This window comes from Brassica napus, chromosome C1, assembly GCF_020379485.1.
Source record: "Brassica napus cultivar Da-Ae chromosome C1, Da-Ae, whole genome shotgun sequence".
Lineage (NCBI taxonomy): Eukaryota > Viridiplantae > Streptophyta > Magnoliopsida > Brassicales > Brassicaceae > Brassica > Brassica napus.
This window is the reverse complement of record NC_063444.1, coordinates 7,263,470-7,282,602: the sequence shown is the minus strand read 5'-3', so window position 1 is coordinate 7,282,602 and position 19,133 is coordinate 7,263,470. Positions and strand designations below refer to the sequence as shown.

Here is a 19,133-nt window from a genome sequence, read left to right as displayed (position 1 = left end):
GAGTTTCCTCAGACATGCTGACTTTTACAGAAGATTCATCAAGGACTTCTCCAAAATCGCAAGACCACTCACTCGCCTGCTCTGCAAGGAGACGAGATTTGAGTTTGATAGCGATTGTTTGTCAGCTTTCCACACGATCAAAGGAGCTCTAGTCAGTTCACCCATCGTGCAACCACCAGACTGGGAGCTCCCATTCGAGATCATGACAGACGCAAGCGATTTTGCAGTTGGAGCTGTGCTAGGACAACGAAAAGACAAGAAGATTCACGTAATCTATTATGCGAGAAGGACATTAGATAAAGCTCAGTGTCGCTATGCAACTACAGAAAAGGAACTTCTAGCAATTGTCTACGCCTTTGAAAAGTTCAGATCCTACTTAGTGGGATCTAAGGTGATAGTGTACATAGATCATGCAGCATTGAGGTACTTGCTGACGAAGAAGGATTCGAAACCAAGGCTACTCCGATGGATCTTCTTGCTTCAGAAATTTGACCTGGAAATCAAAGACATAAAGGGCATTGAGAATGGCGGTGCAGACCACCTGTCCAGAATGAAAATATATGAAAATACAGCACTTGATGACAACCTTCCAGTCGAGCATGTCTACTCGATCAGCCTGGGAAGCGTCACAGAACAACCACTCCGTCCAGTTTGCTCCAGCATTTTGGAATACCTTGTCTGTGCAATCAAAAAGCAACATCCCAATCTTCCATGGTTTGCTGAGACCGCCAACTATCTGGCTGCTGAGAAAGAACCTGTCAAATTCACTGGCAATGATAAACAGAAATTTCTGAGAGGAGCAAGACATTACTATTGGGATGAACCCTATATGTACCGTAGCTGTAAGGACGGAATATTCCGACGCTGTGTAGTTGAATCTGAGATTCCAGGAATCCTCTACCAGTCATGGTTCCTCTTATGCAGGGCACTTTGCGACCTTTAAAACCGTGTCTAAGATCCTTCAAGCCTGTTTTTGGTGGCCAACAATGTTCTAAGATGCCCATTCCTACATCTCTAGATGCGATTCATGCCACCGACAAGGGAATATCAGTAAACGGAATGAGATGCCTCAGAACTTCATCTTGGAGGTTGAAGTATTCAATTGTTGGAGAATCGACTTCATGGGACCATTCCCACCATCCTTCAAGAACGAGTACATCTTGGTAGCAGTTGACTACGTTTCTAAGTGGGTGGAGGCGATTGCCAGTCCCATAAACGACGCAAGGGTGGTAACTAAGATGTTCAAGACCATAATCTTTCCAAGATTTGGGGTACCACACGTAGTTATCAGTGATGAGGGTAGTCACTTCATCAACAAGATCTTTGCAGGTCTATTGAAGAAGAACGGCGTGAAACACAAGGTAGCCACGCCATATCACCCTCAAACTAGTGGCCAAGTGGAAGTTTCAAACAGAGAGATCAAGAGCATCCTGCAGAAAACAGTTAACACAAGTCGAAAGGATTGGTCGCTCAAGCTAGACAACGCTCTCTGGGCTTACAGAACAGCTTACAAAACACCAATCGGGACCGCTCCTTACAATCTGGTGTACGGTAAATCTTGTCACCTGTCGGTTGAGTTGGAGTATAAGGCAGCTTGGACTGTGAAACTACTCAACTTCGACATAAAACCAGCAGCAGAGAGACGATCCATGCAGATTCACGAACTGGAGGAAATTAGGCATCTCGCCTATGAAAGCTCTAAGATCTACAAGGAGAGAACGAAGGCTTACCACGACAAGAGGATCATCAACTGTAACTTCCAACCTAAGGATCAGGTGCTCCTGTTCAACTCAAGGCTACGATTGTTCCCTGGAAAGATGCGATCTAGGTGGTCCGGACATTCACCATTAAAGAGGTCCGCCCCCACGGAGCTGTTGTGTTGCTGAACACGAAAGGGGAAGAATTTGTTGTCAATGGCCAACGCATAAAACCATACCTTAGCGAGACAACAATCGAAGAGGGTCAAAAAAATTCCCCTAAGCGATCCTCCCTTAGCCTAATAGGCCAACCAAGTCAAGGTAGTGACTTAAACCAATCGCTTGGTGGGAGACAACCCACTGGTGAGTGTAAATATATCTTTTAGATTTCATTTTTGTGTTTCTTTTTACTTTTTGCAGGATAAAAATAAAAAACCCCGAGTTACTAAAAACCGGAACAGTCTCCGATTTTTCGGAGCAGCCGCTCCGCGAAGGTAAGTTTCTCGGGACCAAAAAAAAAGAGTTTTAATTAGATTTGAATTAATTTTGTAAATTAGAGGGGAACCTTAAGAAATAGGAAGTGGGGCACGAAGTGGGCCTATAAAAATGAAACTTTCCCCATCTTTTTCCCACTTCCACAAACTCGCCTCCTCCATCCCCCACCACCCCTCTCCTTTAAAAACCTTAAACTCTTTCAACTTCTTCAACTTATCTTGAGTTTTTTGGTTTCTATTTGCTTGGATTTCGAACTATTTGGCTAATTTGCAGGACTCTACCATCACCAATCGAACGGTAAGAGGCGAAATCACACTGTGATTTTCGGCCTAAAAATCTCTTTCTCTTCTCTTCTTTGCGTTTGAATAGATCGATTCTAGGGTTTATCACAATCATAATCGACCTCTCCTTTTGCTGCTAGGATGGTTAATAAAATATGAGAAGAGAATGGTTAAATCAATTAGGTTAGATAGAAAGTCAGCACCTTTGGGCCAATGTTCTTAAATTACACATGCATCGATTTATAGATACGATTTTGGGATCTATTGAATCGATATTTGATTGGCGAGTTGAATAATAGTATCTAATCTTCTAAAGTGATTGTCCCTGGTTTGCCATTGTCAATCGCTTGTTATCTCTACATTGGGTTATGGAATAGTTTGGAAAGAGCGACTAAAATCGTAAAAGCTTCCAACTTTTTCCATTCAAACCCAATCGAACGGTACAAAGAACTTCTCCTTTGGTTTTGTTTTGCAGATGGCTCCCAAGCGAACCAAGGCAGCATCCAGGATCAAGCCACCATACGCTCGGGGTGAACCAGAGGATTACACTGTTCCCCCAACCTACCCATGGCCACAAGAAGAGGGAACCGAGATCTCCATCACAGACCCGAACATCCCAAAGTGCTCGGAGACAAGATGGTATAAGGAAGCCTCACGCCGCTACAACACTCTGCTCAACACCAACATCCTCCCCACCCGTTTCGTCGACGCCGGGGCTTTGAGCGACCTAGGCCTCCATGAGGATTTACATGCGGTCCTCCATGTGCTGGAAATAGCTGATCTCTATCACAGAACTCACCCGCTGTACCCTGATCTGGTGAGGCAAGTCCTAGCCACCACGGAGTTAACTTTCAAAAGGCCCGGTTTCCCGATCTTTGAGGAAGCCTACTTCACTTTCTTTGCGAGCGGTGTTAAGCACTCCATCACCTTGGAAGCGCTGACTGAGGTCTACGAGATGTCCGAGGAATACACTCAAATGTCCTTTCCAAGGAAGTTTGTTCCAGAGCAAGCATTCTGGAAATTCATCGCTTCAGGGGATTTCAAATCCCGATTAGCCAGTCAGTCTCACATCCGTAACCCTGTTATGTGCATTGCTGCTAAGGTCCTGAGAAATCTGCTCTTCACAAAGGACCAGACGTCAAAGGTGACACGTGGAGAGGTGCAGATGCTATGTGCCGGTGTTGAGGACGAGCTCAAATCCTCCGACATTGGGATTCCGACCGAGCCGATGACAACTAGTCTTGGTTGTGTGCTTGCTCAGATGTTTGTGGATAAGAAAGCCAGAGTGGTCAAGGGTTCTTTGAAGAAAGACCGCTCTGGGAGTTTGCTTACTCCTCTCTTCCGCCACTTAGAGCTTGATCACAACGTCTATCAGTGTAACAAGACAGCGGCGTTCATTGATATCCCTTACCTGATCAACTGCCAGATTCTCCGCGACGAGAACACCTATAACTTCCTCAGTCAGGACGGGAGAAACCTCTACTGCAAGCTGCCTCAACCGAACATCAACTCGCTAAGTGATGTGACCAACATCTGTTTCGTCCCTGATGCTCAGTATCTCTGTGCCGAGCCAAAGTCATCTTACCGTGACGATACTATGGACGATGTTGAGTTTGTCCGCACAGATGGAGGCGACAATGCATATGACCTGGGTCCCCTTGATGACAACGTAGATGACGCCACCTACCGACGCTGGATGGTAGATTCTCAGCGCAAGAACAACAGCCTCATGAAGAGGATACTAAAGGCGATCACTGGAGGATGCATGGGAGCTCCAAGCACAGCTGAACCTCGTCAAGACCAGACTATACCATGCAGTCATCGTCCAGGGAAATAGCCGGCAGGAACTGAAAGGGGTGACAAAGAGACTCCATGGGCTACTCCACACAAAAGGAACATGCGTTCCGTGGGCCAGTCCGGCAGTGATGATACTGACTAGGCAGTCTCCTAGTTCTATCTCCATTGTTATATCCGTTTGAACTATTTCTATTTCTGTTTTTGTTTCCTGTGTTTATTATTTTAGCCTTTCCTCGAATTATTTTCTCACCAGGGATGGTGAGAAGTAAGTCTGGGAGAGGCGATTATCTGCTACTAATCGTTTACCTTTGGTTTTTATGTTTAGAGTCAGTCCGCTTTGATGTTTTTATCGAGTCAGTCCAAACTTTGTGGGAATCAGGACCTTTTTCTATGATGTGTATTAACCACCCTCGTGCTCTAATTCATCTTATTCAGTGACTTAGCAGAAGCAACAGACGCACATGTGGATCCAGAACACCCTGACATTACATCATCTTGTTCTCCAAAAGCTTTCAGCTTGTCGAGGTTACTCTGGAAAGACTTAACTCCATCTAACTTGAACTTAATCTTGACTGCCATTCTTCTTGTTATGGGCGTTAGAATAGGGTTTAATGTGATCAACTCTCAGGACTTCTTATTCTTTTTATCCATCTTGCTGATCCTGAGTGACTAGCTCATCTTTAGCTAGTACCCACCTTAAAACCCTACAGCCTTTGTTCCGCCCTAATGCATTTGTTATTCAGTATCTTATGTGCAGATATGTACAAAATGGTCGGAGAGGAAATGATCAACACAGTCTCTTACTCGTTGATGCAACATAACTTTCTGCTGAAGAATAGGCGGAAGCACACGGAGCAGCCGCTCCGCCGCCGATGATCTAACTAAGAAAAGAAGAGAGACAAGAATGAATGGGAGGTCAAGAACTCCAGTGGCATGTCGCTATCACAATTGTTACCTCCTGCTTCGTCACCATCACCTATGTATTATTCAAAAAAAAAGAAGAAAAAAAATATTTATTTTAGCTTTATGTACTTCAGAATAAGGTGATGAAGAAGGAGAAGATTCTAAAAGAAAAGACATACGCCACTGGTAAATTAGAAGGAGTGTAAAGAAAAGAGATGAGAACCATGCAGATCAGAAGAACATGCAAAAACGAGTAGAGTCTGTGGACATCAATGGATCTATCATCTCTTGCAATTTTGCGCGATATCCTGCATCCTCTACGTAATTTCGTAACCCCTAAACACTGATTATCTCCACTTAAACACAAAAAGGCATGTTTCATACCTAGACCGTTACTCTATCTAATGTCTATGATGAGAAGCTCACACTACTCTTAATTGAATATAAGGAGTTTTGTCTGGAAGGTTTTAACTTTGGCAGGTATGAGATACAGAGTATGGAGCCGTTCTGAACAGCAGTCAGTGGAGTTCTTGGTAAGGATGTGTCGTTTTAGCTAAACTGCTTATATTGTTTAGAGACTCGTGGTTATTGTATGGTTGCTGAGAATAAGCGAGTTCCCACACTTTCAAACCTTTCTCTCGGTTCTTGGTACTTGATTTTGTTTGAGGACAAACAAGGATCTAAGTCTGGGAGAGTTGATATATTGTATTTTTGGCACATTATACGTATGTCTTACTAATAGTTTTCAAAGTTTTATCAAGTCTTTTTAGTCCCTTTTGAGTCATAACAAGTCTAGAGTTGTATTGGATGGGAAATGGACCAGCTAGAGGAAAAGAAGAGAGAAAAGTATGATTTGGAGTCTTTCGCGCATAACAGCCAACCGGAGCAGCCTGAGTGTCTGTTCCAGCGACAGAGAAAAAAAAAAAGAAGTTTCCAAATATTTCGGGATTTGCCCTAGATTTCCTATTTCCTTCCTCTAGCCGCCTGTGGCTCCTATATATATAGTTTCCTATTTATTATTTTAAACAAAACCTTAGTTTTACGCAAGAAAGACTGGAGAGAGCTTGCGATTTGCGATTTGCTACTTGTAAGGGAGACGGCTCAATATATCTCCTATAGAAGATTATGCTGAACCCTCTGATTCCTATTATTTATTATATGCAGTATTATTCAGAAATCATGCTTCTCTGTTCTTGTGTTATGTCTGAGTAGTCACCGAGTTAGTTTAGGGTTCTAGGGTGTTGGATTCGTAAACTGAGCATAGATAAGTCATCGTAAGATTGTCTACATTCATATCTGTTCTTATTGCTTGCATTGAACCGATCACTTAGTGCATGAATTAGGGTTAATCGATTTAGCTAACCATTGATTGATAACCTGATATGATTTGAATGAGCTTTGCATCCCTAGTCAGCGAGAGTAGATATTAGGGTGTATTGTGAACATATCGGACTTGATCTCTAAAGCTTGCTGGCGCGTCTTGATCCAAACGAGAGTTTAGGCCACAAGACCGATTTGCAAAGGAATCAACACCAGGAAAGTGGGTTGATTTAACTTGAGTGATCCGAGTTTAGACTTGTTACAACTACACTGTTAACTTGACAGTAGATTAAAATCCAATTTTAGTTTATCAATTTTTCCAGGTGTTATCTGTAAAATAAACTGACATTTACTGTTTTTTCTTGTCATCAATCAAACTTTTATAAGAAATCACTCTGGTTCGATCAAGCTAGCTACTAGAGCCGGCCTACGGAGAACCATAACGTTTACATCTGAGAAGGTTTGAGCTCGTGATCGTCCTCCTTTTGCTAAGGAGTCCGCACGGAGATTAACAGATCGAGAAATATGAGAAACACAGCATTTTGCAATCTTGCAGCAAGAAGGTTAATGTCGTCCAACTCCGGGGCTAAGGCAGGCCACTCTGTTTCTTTCAGGATGACATTAATAAGATGTTGGTAATCGGATGCTAACACTACAAGAAAAAAAGCTTTTATTAGCGGACGAAAAACGCTATCTAACGATACTATAGCGGTTTATAAAGCGCTGTATCATCGCCCGTCATAGTAGACCAGACACATTTGATATCGTTTTTTTGCACTGCTATCATATTACGATATACTATAGCGGTTTTGTATATGCAACTAAATACTTTTTAATAGCGTTGTTTTTGTGTTATTATTTACCTTATTAAAAATTAAAAAATATATATATATATCAAAATTGTTATAAATCTAAAACCGGTACATCAAAGTTAACCAAACTAAACCAAACAACTAAACCTAAACCTACTAAACCTAAACCTCTATTCCTTTTCTTCTTCTTGCTCGGCTCCACCTCAACCACCACCACTAGCTTCCTCTGCCATCTCCACACCAAAGCTTCGTCAGATCCGGTGTTGGTCTTCCTCATCTTCTCTCCTCTTCTATTTCATCCTCTCTCCTCTTCTTCAGAGACGCGGTGGAGTTAGAGTCTTGACCGGCGGATTCAGAGAGCTTCATCTCGGCCCAATCAAAAACGGCTCGTCTCTGGGCTTCATCATTCCCCACCTGTCCCAACAGTCTCGTTACTTTGTTTAATCTGGATAATTGGAAAAAAGGGAAACACAAGAGACGAGAGAGAGGTTTGAGATTAAATTTTGATAAAGAGTAAAAGAGATGTATCTTGAATGACAAACGCAGCAGCAGAGTTTGGAATTGAAGGCGCCAGAGGCAGTGTTGAAGGCACCAGAGGCGGAGTTGAAGGCACCAGAGGCCGAGTCGAAGGCGGATTGCTAAATCAAACTTAATATCCAAACTTCAAGAAAAAATAGTTGAGAAGAAGAGAAGATTAAACACAGAAGACTCGAAGGGGAAGGGGAAGAGGTATGTGAGAGAGAGAGAGAGAGAGAGAGAGAGAGAATGAAACAAAGAAGAAGAGAAGCACAAATGAATTGTGGTCGTTAGATTAAACTAATCTAAGGGTTTGTATTGCAATCCACATGAATCATGTATTGGCCCATAGAAAAGTTTTTTTTATTTTTTACCTTTTCTTCGACAACTTTTTGTTTTTCTTCAGTACACATTATTGTTTTTCTGTTTAAGGTTCGTGTATATTAAAAAGTTGGAGTTTGATTTATGATTTAGAGTTTAAATTAAAGTTTAATGTATTTAAATTTATTTTTAATTATTTTAGAATTTTCCTAAATTTAAAGATTAGATATTATAATTTAACATTTGAAATATAAATTTGATTTGGATTTTGTAGATTTATGATTTTCAAAATTTTCATAATAGGGTTTGAATAATTAGAGTTATATTAAGTATTTTTAACACAAAATTAAGAGCTGTGTGTTATGATTTTGAAATTATTATACAAATTATATGTTTTGTGCTTTAGAGTTTATATGTTTATGATTCAATTTAAGAGCTATGTTTATATATGTTTGATGTTAGGATTTAGGGTATAGAGTTTGATTGAAGAATTAAGGTTTGTGTGTTTGGAAGTTATATATTAAAATTAAAAAAAATAAGTTTGAGTTCAAATTCAAAAGTTGAAGTTATAGTATGAGAATATAAGAGTTTTAAGGTTTATAGTTAGAGTTTAGGGTTTAAAAACTTGTTTAGGGTTAAGAGATTTAAAAAACCAAACATAGCGTTTTAATTATTTTGCTATTAAACATATATAAGTTATCATAACGTTTCCAATTATACTATTCTATCATACCGTTTCCAAATATACAAACGCTATCTAAAACTAACAGATATGTCAATCATAACAGAAATACAAAAAACGCTATTCTCTGCTGCTATCAAAACCCATTTTTCTTGTAGCTTAAGAGGACGCCGTCAAAATCACGATCCCTCACTTCTTCATCGCCCATAGGAGTCCCTCTGCTTCTGATGGATTGGTGTTGGTGAACGTTTAGTACACTTTTGTCCCTGTAGGAGCACCTCATCTGCTTCTAGTAGGATGAAGCCCATTCCCATCCACTCGTCCTTCTCTGACCAAGATCCATTGACTTGACAGGTGTATCGGTGTCCCATGCTTACTTTCATTGAAACCTGATGTCGTTGATCTACACCTGATTCTTCGTCTACCTCCAACTGTTCTCCAAGCTGAGCTACTTACTGACTTTTACTGTTAATAGTGTTGACATGTTTCTGAATCTAAAACGATAATACTGTAATATTAAAATGTGTTTAGAAAAGGCTTGTTTTTTTAACATCTGATTAGGCTTCATGTTCATTTTAAACATAATTAAAAGAGAACTGTAATAGAGAAAGTTAGAACAAGAGAATTGTTGTTTGAAACAACTTCGATATTTATTTTATAGGGATTGTAGTTTAAAATAGTCTCCATATTGATTTTAGTAGTATTTAAATATAAGGGAAAATTCTATTTAAAACCTCCAAAGTGGCCATTACTTCTACTTTAAACCTTCAAACTTTATATTTCTATAATAAACCTTCAAACTAATAACACTCCAGACAAAAATTGTGAAAGTAGTTCACGTGTTTTTTTATTATTATAGTGGATAGAATTATGAACACCGTTACATGATGATTAACTCCGTTTATTTTATTAAACATATATTTTTATAAAATTAATATTTTTAACAAACTATATTTTAATTTTATTCATAGACAAAGTAATTTAAGATCCCTAATCGGCTTTGTAGGGTAAAGCCGTGTAAAAATCCGTGAACGAAACAAAAACTCAAAAGAGAAAACCACAGTGAGGAAAAAATCTGTGTAAGACGACATGAAGTAATGATAGCGTTAATATTATAATCTTCTTAATCTATGTTTACGAGTTTTCATGTGTGGTATTTCGTTATTTTCTGAGGTTTCTAAGGATACCGGTTTTAAATTAGTTTGATTTGTAAGGGTAAGATGACTCTGGGTTGATATATTATTTTTATGAATGGTTTATACTGATAAAAGGAAAAATTTAATAAAGTATATGCTTAAGTAAAACAAACGAGTTATCATCACGTCAACCGCGCTTCCAATTTTGTTCACCAAACCAATAAAAAAACACAGGAGCCACTTTCATAATTTTTTTGTTAAGAATGTTAATAATTTGAAAGGTTTATTATGGAAGTATAGACCTTGAAAGTTTAAAGTGGAAGTCATTGCCACTTTAGAGGTTAGTCACATTTACCACCGAAGATAATCTAGAACACAAGATATTTATGGTTTAGAGTTTTATGGATGATTAATATATATTACGTACTCAGAGATAATCCTGGATTCCGGTTATCAAAATTTAAAAGAAAAAGTACATTGGAAGGTTGGAACCGAGAAAAGGAAATGGGTTCACGAGTTCTCTAGTAATTTTAATGGAACCATTTGTGTTGTTCATCCGAGCTTTCTTTGTCAAAAAAGAAGAAAAATTGTTTTGATCATAAAAAGAATGCTTGACAGCTAGATTGCTTATTTTGGTGTAGCTTCAGAGTATTTGAATTTCTTTCTTGTTAGTCAAAGAGTAAACGATTTTATCACACGACATTATAGAAAAATACTTCAAAAACATTTTAGAAATGAGAACGAAACCGATCCACCAAAAAAGGCTGCTAGAAAGTGAATGCCTATCTTGAGATAGAAAATTCGAAAACAACATTTGCTACACCAATATCTATTTAGTTTTGAATATAAAATAATGAGGAATAATAAATTGTATTCTCAAGATCAATGCAGTACTTTTATATTGAACGGAACAAAACTAGTGATGAACTGCGTGTATGAAGATTGATTTTTAAGTTCTGTAAATTTTTAATGTTCATCTTAGGTCAGAAAATTTATGGAATGAAAATGTTGTATATTTTAATGATTATAGGAGAAATTTATTTTCATTCCATAAATTTTCATTCCATGTGAAAGTTTATGGAATGAAAATACACATTATGTAATCCTGGTTTTTATTTTGAAATATTACTCGGATGATTTTATCTCTATATATATTTCTAAAGAATATAATATAAATAGAAAAGGAAAAGAAAATGGTCGATGAAAAGGGTATTAGAAAGCGAAGAGATCAAAGTTGATTCTAGTGTTTGTTAGATAAAAGAGATTTGACTTTTTGAATTCAACGAAAACTGACTTGACATGGTAAATTGATTAGCTCGAATATTATAAGATATAACATGTTTTTGTAATGATAAATGTATGGTTTCTTTCTCCTTATCATCAAAATTCTTTACGCCATAGTTGCGGAAGATCTTAAAAATGCCATTTCCATAAGTGGTTATCATTAAAAAGTGTGTATAGTATATGTATCATATAAAATACTACAATTTTGTAATGCATTGGACATCATAATTTCTCTTTTCTTTTTTCTCAAAAGGTAAATTTAGATTCTCTATTTATTAATATTTTTTGGTTAAATATTCCAATATTGATATTCAAGCAACCCGTAAAGCTAGAAATAGCAAATCTTCCGGAAACTTATATGAATAATTTGAAATATTAATTTCACTGCGTCTTTTTTTATTTGAATTTTCAAATAATTGTACTAACTCGTACATGATCAGAATCCACTGAGATTGTTTATATTCAAAACACATGTTGGTCGTGTAAACGAATAATGTCGTATTCATGCATGATTAAAGATTTAAGACTTTATCAACAAATTTTTAACTGTTAAATACGTCTATGCTTTCTTTTATATATATACACCCTTTTGATATATACTCCTTTGATCAGGGAGGTATTTTTGTTTGTCAAAGTGCTTATACATACTGATCTAGCTATTGATATACGTGGCAACTAACCAACAATACTGATGCAAACTATTGAAATGCAAACCAGTACTAAACATCTGTTTGACTATTTAGTCTTGTTGCCTAACTTTAGTAATTTTCAAATGTATGATGTAAGAGTATGTTCAACTCATCTCTTTTTTTTGCTTCTAAAATATTATTTAGAAACAAATTTATTCCAATTCATTTCTATTTTTTCTAAAATAGAAATTATTATTTTATCTATTTATGGAGGAATAAATAACATTTTTTAATATTCACTTTATATTTGGAGATTGCTATTTTAAAGAAACATATTAGATCAAATTTCATTATGTTATAGAGTTCCTTTATATAAAAGAGAAAGTAGTAAAATACATTGGAAAAAATGTCATTTAAATCATTAACTTTCAAATTTGGATGAAATAAAATACCAATTTTTTTCGTAAACCACAAAAACACTCAACTTTTGTTGACGAGCCATTTTAATCACAAGCTTTTAAAGTTGATGATTTTTTTGGCACAAACAACACTTAAAATATTTGATTTTAAATATTTTAAAATATTTTTTTAAATATAAAATTAATATTTTAAATTATAAATAAGAAATAATTCAAACTAAAAAAGAAATTTTTCATTTTCTCAAAGTAAAATTTCTATAAATTTAATTTATCTTCTAAACTATTTAGTTATAAAATTTAATTTACCTAATGATATATTAACTAAGAATATAAATGAAAATTATATAAATTTTATTTTGAAGAAAATAATGAAATTTATATTTTTATTTATTCAATATTCATATTTATAAAAAAAAATTTACTAAATTATTTATTCTATAAGTTAACATCTATTTTTTCAGAAAAATGTTGATTTATATTTTTTGCCAAAACAATCATTAACTTTAAAAGTCATTTTAGGCCTACTATAAGTTAATTATAATTGTTGACTAACGATATGACTAAAATGACTTGTCAACCAAAATTAAGTGTATTTTTGGTTAACGGAAAAAATAGGTGATTTATTTAAACCAAATTTGAAAATTGATGATTTAAATGATATTGGAATTTGTACATAATCTAACCTCTTGGGATTTGGACATGGGGGTTGGTAAGTTTTGTTATATTCATATCTATTGTCTCAACTTTCTTAAATTTGGTATATTATATCAATTAAAAATTTTACATTTGTTTAAAATCTTATGTATATCAAATACTGATACAAAATCTAAAAGATAAATAATAGTATGTATTTCCTCCTCGCAAGTTCCAAATCATTCACTTATTCACTGACTTTAGTCGCTACCACTTATTAACAAGCTCTAGACCAATGAATGCTTTATTATTTTTCTCTTCAGCTTTATGTTGTTCTTGTTTCATTTTCTCATGATGATGGGCTTTAGTTTCCCCCGAGTTTCATGTGACTCATACGTGAGATGTAAGAACTAAGAAGTGGAGGTTTTTGATACGGTCAAATCTGCCATTTGCCAAATGGAAGACCAAAATCAAAGAGCACTGAGAATCGATTATTCTTTCACTATCATAAATATCCTTAATATTAGCCAAAAAATTCCATAATGATTTTGCAGAACTCTTCGGCCCTACTACCACTGTATGAGCAGAGCACTAAACATTACATTGGTTGTTAGGTGTTGAGGCGATTGATATCGAACTGAATTCGTAGTATTGGAAGATCAATTGCTTATTCTCTATATTATAAGTCAGTTTAAGTTTCATTTGTTTGACACTGTTTTCTCATCGTGTGGTCTAATTTAAGGTTTAAGACAGTTCATTCCAAGTAGTGAGATGATCTTGTTCTCGTAATGGTGAAAAATGCAATATCGGATTGATTCGGGTAGCGTAGGATCCTTTTAAGTGTTTCTGGGGAGATACTAGATCCCGATACTGTACGTGGAGTGAAAATCTTGTAAGGTTATAATCTCGTTACCACAAATGGGCGAACGAAAGTTGAAGTTGAGCCAAAAGAAAAAACATTACATTTTTGGATACAACATATAATAACCATTAGAACAATTTTGTGAGACTTGATTATCCACTGGAGTAGTAGAATTGTAGTTCTTTTTAGTAAATATGTTAATTTAGTCCTTTAGGAAGAAAAAAAGCTAATGTTCTACAGTTTGGTCATTAAAAGCATAAACGTCTAAATTTTGACAAACAAAATAATTGCTTAACAGAAACATACATTTACATCTTATCATTTGGTCATTTATAAACATTTTAAATGGTAAAACAATTTTCTAATGGATTTTGTGGTTTATTATCGGTTTTCAGCTATATAAAAATAAGAAAATTAGTTCAATGGACATCTAAACAATCATTACAAAATATATAAGAATGTTAAAATCAACTGGTGCTTAAATATTTTAGACGTTAAACAAAATTTGAACCTCCGATTAATATACTACGTGTTTTAGAAACCTACAAATTAATTAAATAGCTATCAATATAGAATGCTTAAGACAAGAAGATGTATATCAATCAATAACATTCTTGATCATGCAGTGGATTTGATCTTCTACATGCAGAATCATGATTAAGAATATAACTTTGCTGGTAATAATTAAGAATTTGTACTTGAAATAGACTGCATACAAATTATGGATATCGAGGACCAATGGGGACCCAAAACAAGTCACCCAATTGAATTCCAAAGTGGTAAAGAGAAGTTATGGGGATGTATTTGCAAATCATGAACCAATTAATTAAGCCATTTTTTAACATTGGTAACAATTATATGGTATAATCTCTAATTTTATTACATATGATAATTATTTTTTTTGAACTAACTACTTTGATTCATAAAGGGGGAAACAGTTTACTCTCCATCCGGAGAGGTTACAAGGAGTCTTAACGCAGACTTTGTGAGAGTATCCGCAACGACATTACCCAAACGGGGAACAAAAAAGAACGAGATAGATTCAAACCCACAACACAAGGCTCTAATATCAAACATAACACTCTGAAGGAGCACTGTTGAAACAGAGGAATTGAGGAGGTTGATGAGAGACTTCGAGTCAGAGAAGACATTCAGCTGAGAGAAGTCATTAGTGACTGCATCAATAAGGGCAGCCTTTACCGCGAGAGCCTCTGCCACTATGGGTGCAGCTACATGTCGGCGGTTAGAAGATTGGTGCTTTAACTCCACACTAGAGGAGGTAGTGAAATGCCAGCCTTGGCCACTGTTGCCAGAATTAGGATCCCAGGCTCCATCAGTGAAGCAGTTAATGTATTGCAGAGATGGTGGAGGGGCGGGTATCGGATTTGATTTGTTGGTTTGGGCGTGTCTTTTGCCTTGGGAAGCCTCTTCCCAGCAGCGCGCATCCTTAATAATTTTTAAAACCAATTCAGCTTCTGTCCAGGATCTATCTTCAAAGATTAGAATATTTCTAGCCTTCCAAATGTGCCAGTACAACCACAGGTATATTGGGGAGGTTCCCAGGCCGGTAGGTGGAAGGTTGATCATTCTCATGTTACTGATGAGGAGGTTACTCACCGAAGTTATAGTGCTAGCATCAGGCTTGAAGAGAGCCGGGATACGGTCCCAGATACGGGCAGCAAAAAGAGAAGTAAGGAAGAGGTGCAGTGGGGTTTCAAGCTCTCCACACCTTTTACACTTAGCCTCCGCATGGAGACCTCGCGTGAGTAGGACAGAACCCACGGGAAGGGCTCCGTTCATTGATCGCCATAGGAAGGTTTGCACCTTAGGAGGGGTGTTTAGGTTCCAAACACTTTTGCGCCACGGGAACTGATCAGTTATATGGCTCTGCGTTGATAGTCTAGCCAGGGCATAGTCAGACTTTGATGTATAGTCTCCAGATGCATTCGGAAGCCAAACCAGCTCGTCATGTTTGTCAAAAGAGCTTGGTACAATTTGAAGGATACGGTCCTCATAAAGAGGCAGGTGATGTCTGACAAGATGAACATTCCACTCCTTTGTCTCAGGAAGAAGCAAGTTCGAGACGAGCATATCTTGACTTTCTCATGAAGGAGCTGGCCCCATTGGAGTTATCGGAGAGGATGTGGACAGCCAGAGATCAGACCAGACTTTGATTGATTCACCATTCCCCACAGTCCATCCAAGGCCTAGCTGGAGTAAATCACGTCCCCAAAGAATCCCGCGCCAGCCATGAAATGCGGAAGCAGGGCAGGAACTATCGCAGAAGGACGAATCGAAACAGTATTTTCCGAATAGAGTCTGTGCCAAAAGAGACTGTGGATCTCGAATAAGACGCCAAGCAATCTTCGCTAGGAGTGCTTGGTTGTAACATTCAATGTCGCGAAAGCCTAAGCCGCCCATAGTCTTTGGGAGGGTGAGTCTAGACCAAGCAACCCAACAGATTTTTCTAATGTCCGGTTTTGAATCCCACCAAAATCTTGTAAGAATCGATTGTATTTGCTTGCAGAGGGAGGCCGGTAGACGGAAGCAGGTTATGGCATAAACCGGAATGGCCGTAAGGATGGATTTTAGTAGGACCTCTTTCCCAGCACCGGAAAGGAAGCGAGTTAACCAGCTCAAGACCTTTTGTCGGATTCTGTCGATAATGCTATTGAAGATGTCACGCTTTCTTCGTCCAAAGTGTTCGGGTAACCCAAGGTACTTCCCAATGCCTCCTTCTTTCTCAATAGACATAGTCCGCTTGACCCAATCTTTGGCCGCTAGAGGGGTCTTGGACAAGAAAGTAAAGGCCGATTTAGTGGGGCTAATACATTGACCCGAGGCTCTTTCGTATCTCTTAAGAAGCGTGAGCAGATTGATGCAACTAGACCGGTTCGACCGAGTGAAGAACATCGTATCATCCGCAAATAACAGGTGGTTGATCGGGGGGCAGTTGCGAGCGACCTTAATCCCTGGTAAGAGTCCCGACTCTTGCGCCTTACAACAGAGACCAGAGAGAACCTCCGTGCACAAGATAAAGAGATAAGGAGATAAGGGGTCACCCTGCCGGAGTCCTCGAGACGGGTTAACCTTGCCTTGCGGTGAGCCGTTGACAAGAAACAAGTACGAGACGGAAGACACACACACCATAATCCAAGAGATCCAACACTCATGAAAGCCAAGTTTCCGCAGCACTGCCTCGAGGAAAGTCCACTCTATCCTGTCATAAGCCTTACTCATATCCGTCTTAACGGCCATGGAGCACCGGACTTTGGCTTTTGAGGTGCGTAAGTAGTGAAGGATCTCATGAGTAATGAGGACGTTGTCCCCAATAGCCCTTTTGGGAACAAAAGCCGACTGGTGTGGGGAGATGATGTGCGGCAGCAGCGGCTGGAGACGCATAGTAAGGATCTTCGCTATAATTTTATAATGAGTGGTGCAGAGTGCGATCGGTTGGAAGTCTGCTACCTTTCTTGGCGAGGAGATCTTTGCAATCAACCGAACATGCGTTTCATTTTGCCGAGGGTGAAGTTGACCAATTTCGAAGAACTCGCGGATGTCCTGATAAACGTCATCACCCACAATGTTCCAATAAGAGTGGTAAAAACCCGCGGAAAATCCATCCGGGCCCGGAGCTTTATCGGCGTGAATAGCAAAGACAACTCTTTTCACTTCCTGTTTGTCTGGGATCAGGGTAAGCTTGACATTATCATCATCAGAGATGCAAGGGTTTAGCACCTCCTCTACTGTTTCTAAGCAGTCTGCGCTGGATGATGAGAAGATGGACCGGAAATACTGAGATATTGTGGAAACGATCCCCTCCTCAGTATCATAGATCCTACCCTCCTCATCTTCTAGAATGGAGAAGTTGTTGATTTGGCGACGTCCGCGAGCAATAGCATGGAAGAAGCCAGAATTACGGTCTCCACATTAGAGCCACTGTATGCGGCTTCTCTGTCGCCAATATTCCTCTTCTTCACGGTAAGCTTTTCCAAGCTTGAGGGAGACAGAGTTGATGAGGTTATGGTCGGGTACGGTCGCAGACAGGGCTTCTTCAAGGGTAAGCTGAGCTTCTCTAATAACTTCACTGCTCTTTTCATTTTTCTCCCTCGTCCATTCGATTATCTTCCTTCGGATTCTGTCCGTTTTTGAGATAACAGCTTCATAGCCGGGGGGGGGGGGGGCAATTATCTTCCACTAGCTTGTGGATATCGGGATTCTTTCTTAGTCTCCTGTCAAACCTGAAAGAGCCTTTCTTCGATGCTTTTGACTGATCAAAGAGTGTGAGAATGGGGCAGTGATCGGACCCCTCGAACCGGAGGTAGATGCTGCGGCCAGAGGGAAAGAGTTCCGACCAAGAGCAGTTCGCCATTGCGCGTTCGAGTCGGGACTGTATGAAGTGCTCATGACGAACACCCCGCCAGGATAGATGGTTACCAGCATGTGGTAAGTCCCAAAGGCCCGCCTGGGAGACAAAGCTACGAAAGGCTAGGAAAGATCCCTCCCACCGAAGAGGGCCCCCAACCTTCTCTGTATTATCAAGTAAGTCATTAAAATCGCCCGTTAAGAACCACGCTGAGTCTCTAGCCTTACCGAGACCAGAGAGTTTACTCCAAAAAGCCGGGCGATCCTCTTTCTTAGGAGCACCGTAAATAAAGGAAGCAAAGAAAGACGACTTCTTGTGTTGAATATGCGTATCAATGATATTACAATCAGAGTAGAGAACATCAACTTTTATTCCTTCTTTCCAAGACAACATAAGTCCCCCACTTAAACCCACTGGAGGGACTGAGAAATGGTTCTTATACAAGGATTTCTGGAAGTCTCAGAGAACAGTTTCCTCACTGTTTTTTGTCTCCATCAGAAACAAGATGTCTGGAGATATCCGAGAGCGTATCTCTTTGAGCCGCTGGACCGTCAAGGTGCTTCCGATCCCTTGACAGTTCCAGCTCAAACACGCTAAGGAAGGGGATTTCGTGGTGGCCGAAAATCCGCCACCTTCTTCTTGCTTGCTGGAAAGGTTTTTGTGGGTGGTGCGTTTCTACTTGTTGAGGCGCCTGCATTTAGCCCCTTCTTAGCCGCGTCCTTTGACACCACTAGCTTTCTCTTTGGTGAGCTCTGAGATTTTGCGACCCTTCTCCTCTTAATGTTAATGCCTTGAGAAGGACTGCTAGGACCCGTCTTAGTTGGTGGTTGAGAAGTTAGTTTTCGTTTGCCCAAGACTTTTGCAGCAAGGCGTCCTGATCTTTTAGGTAGAGAACCCAAGTCATCAAAGGAATCAGGTTCCACCGGCAGCGGACCAATTCTCATAGAGACATGGAGTCTATCTTCACTCAGGGTTCGGAT

General features: G+C 38.8%; 1 protein-coding gene across 1 annotated transcript; it reads left to right on the top strand.

Annotated features, from left to right (window-relative positions):
• The first annotated feature begins 2,394 nt into the window (after window positions 1–2,394).
• On the top strand, window positions 2,395–6,250 carry LOC111201862. The gene is made up of 2 exons (XM_022694194.2): window positions 2,395–2,489; window positions 2,949–6,250. Exon 2 carries the CDS (start codon window positions 2,949–2,951, stop codon window positions 4,308–4,310), a length of 1,362 nt encoding a protein of 453 aa, XP_022549915.2. The 5' UTR covers window positions 2,395–2,489; the 3' UTR covers window positions 4,311–6,250.
• Window positions 6,251–19,133: the final 12,883 nt, after the last annotated feature.

Excerpts from the sequence above, each read along its gene's own strand:
- LOC111201862 (XM_022694194.2), top strand. The coding sequence starts at position 2,949 with ATGGCTCCCAAGCGAACCAAGGCAGCATCCAGGATCAAGCCACCATAC.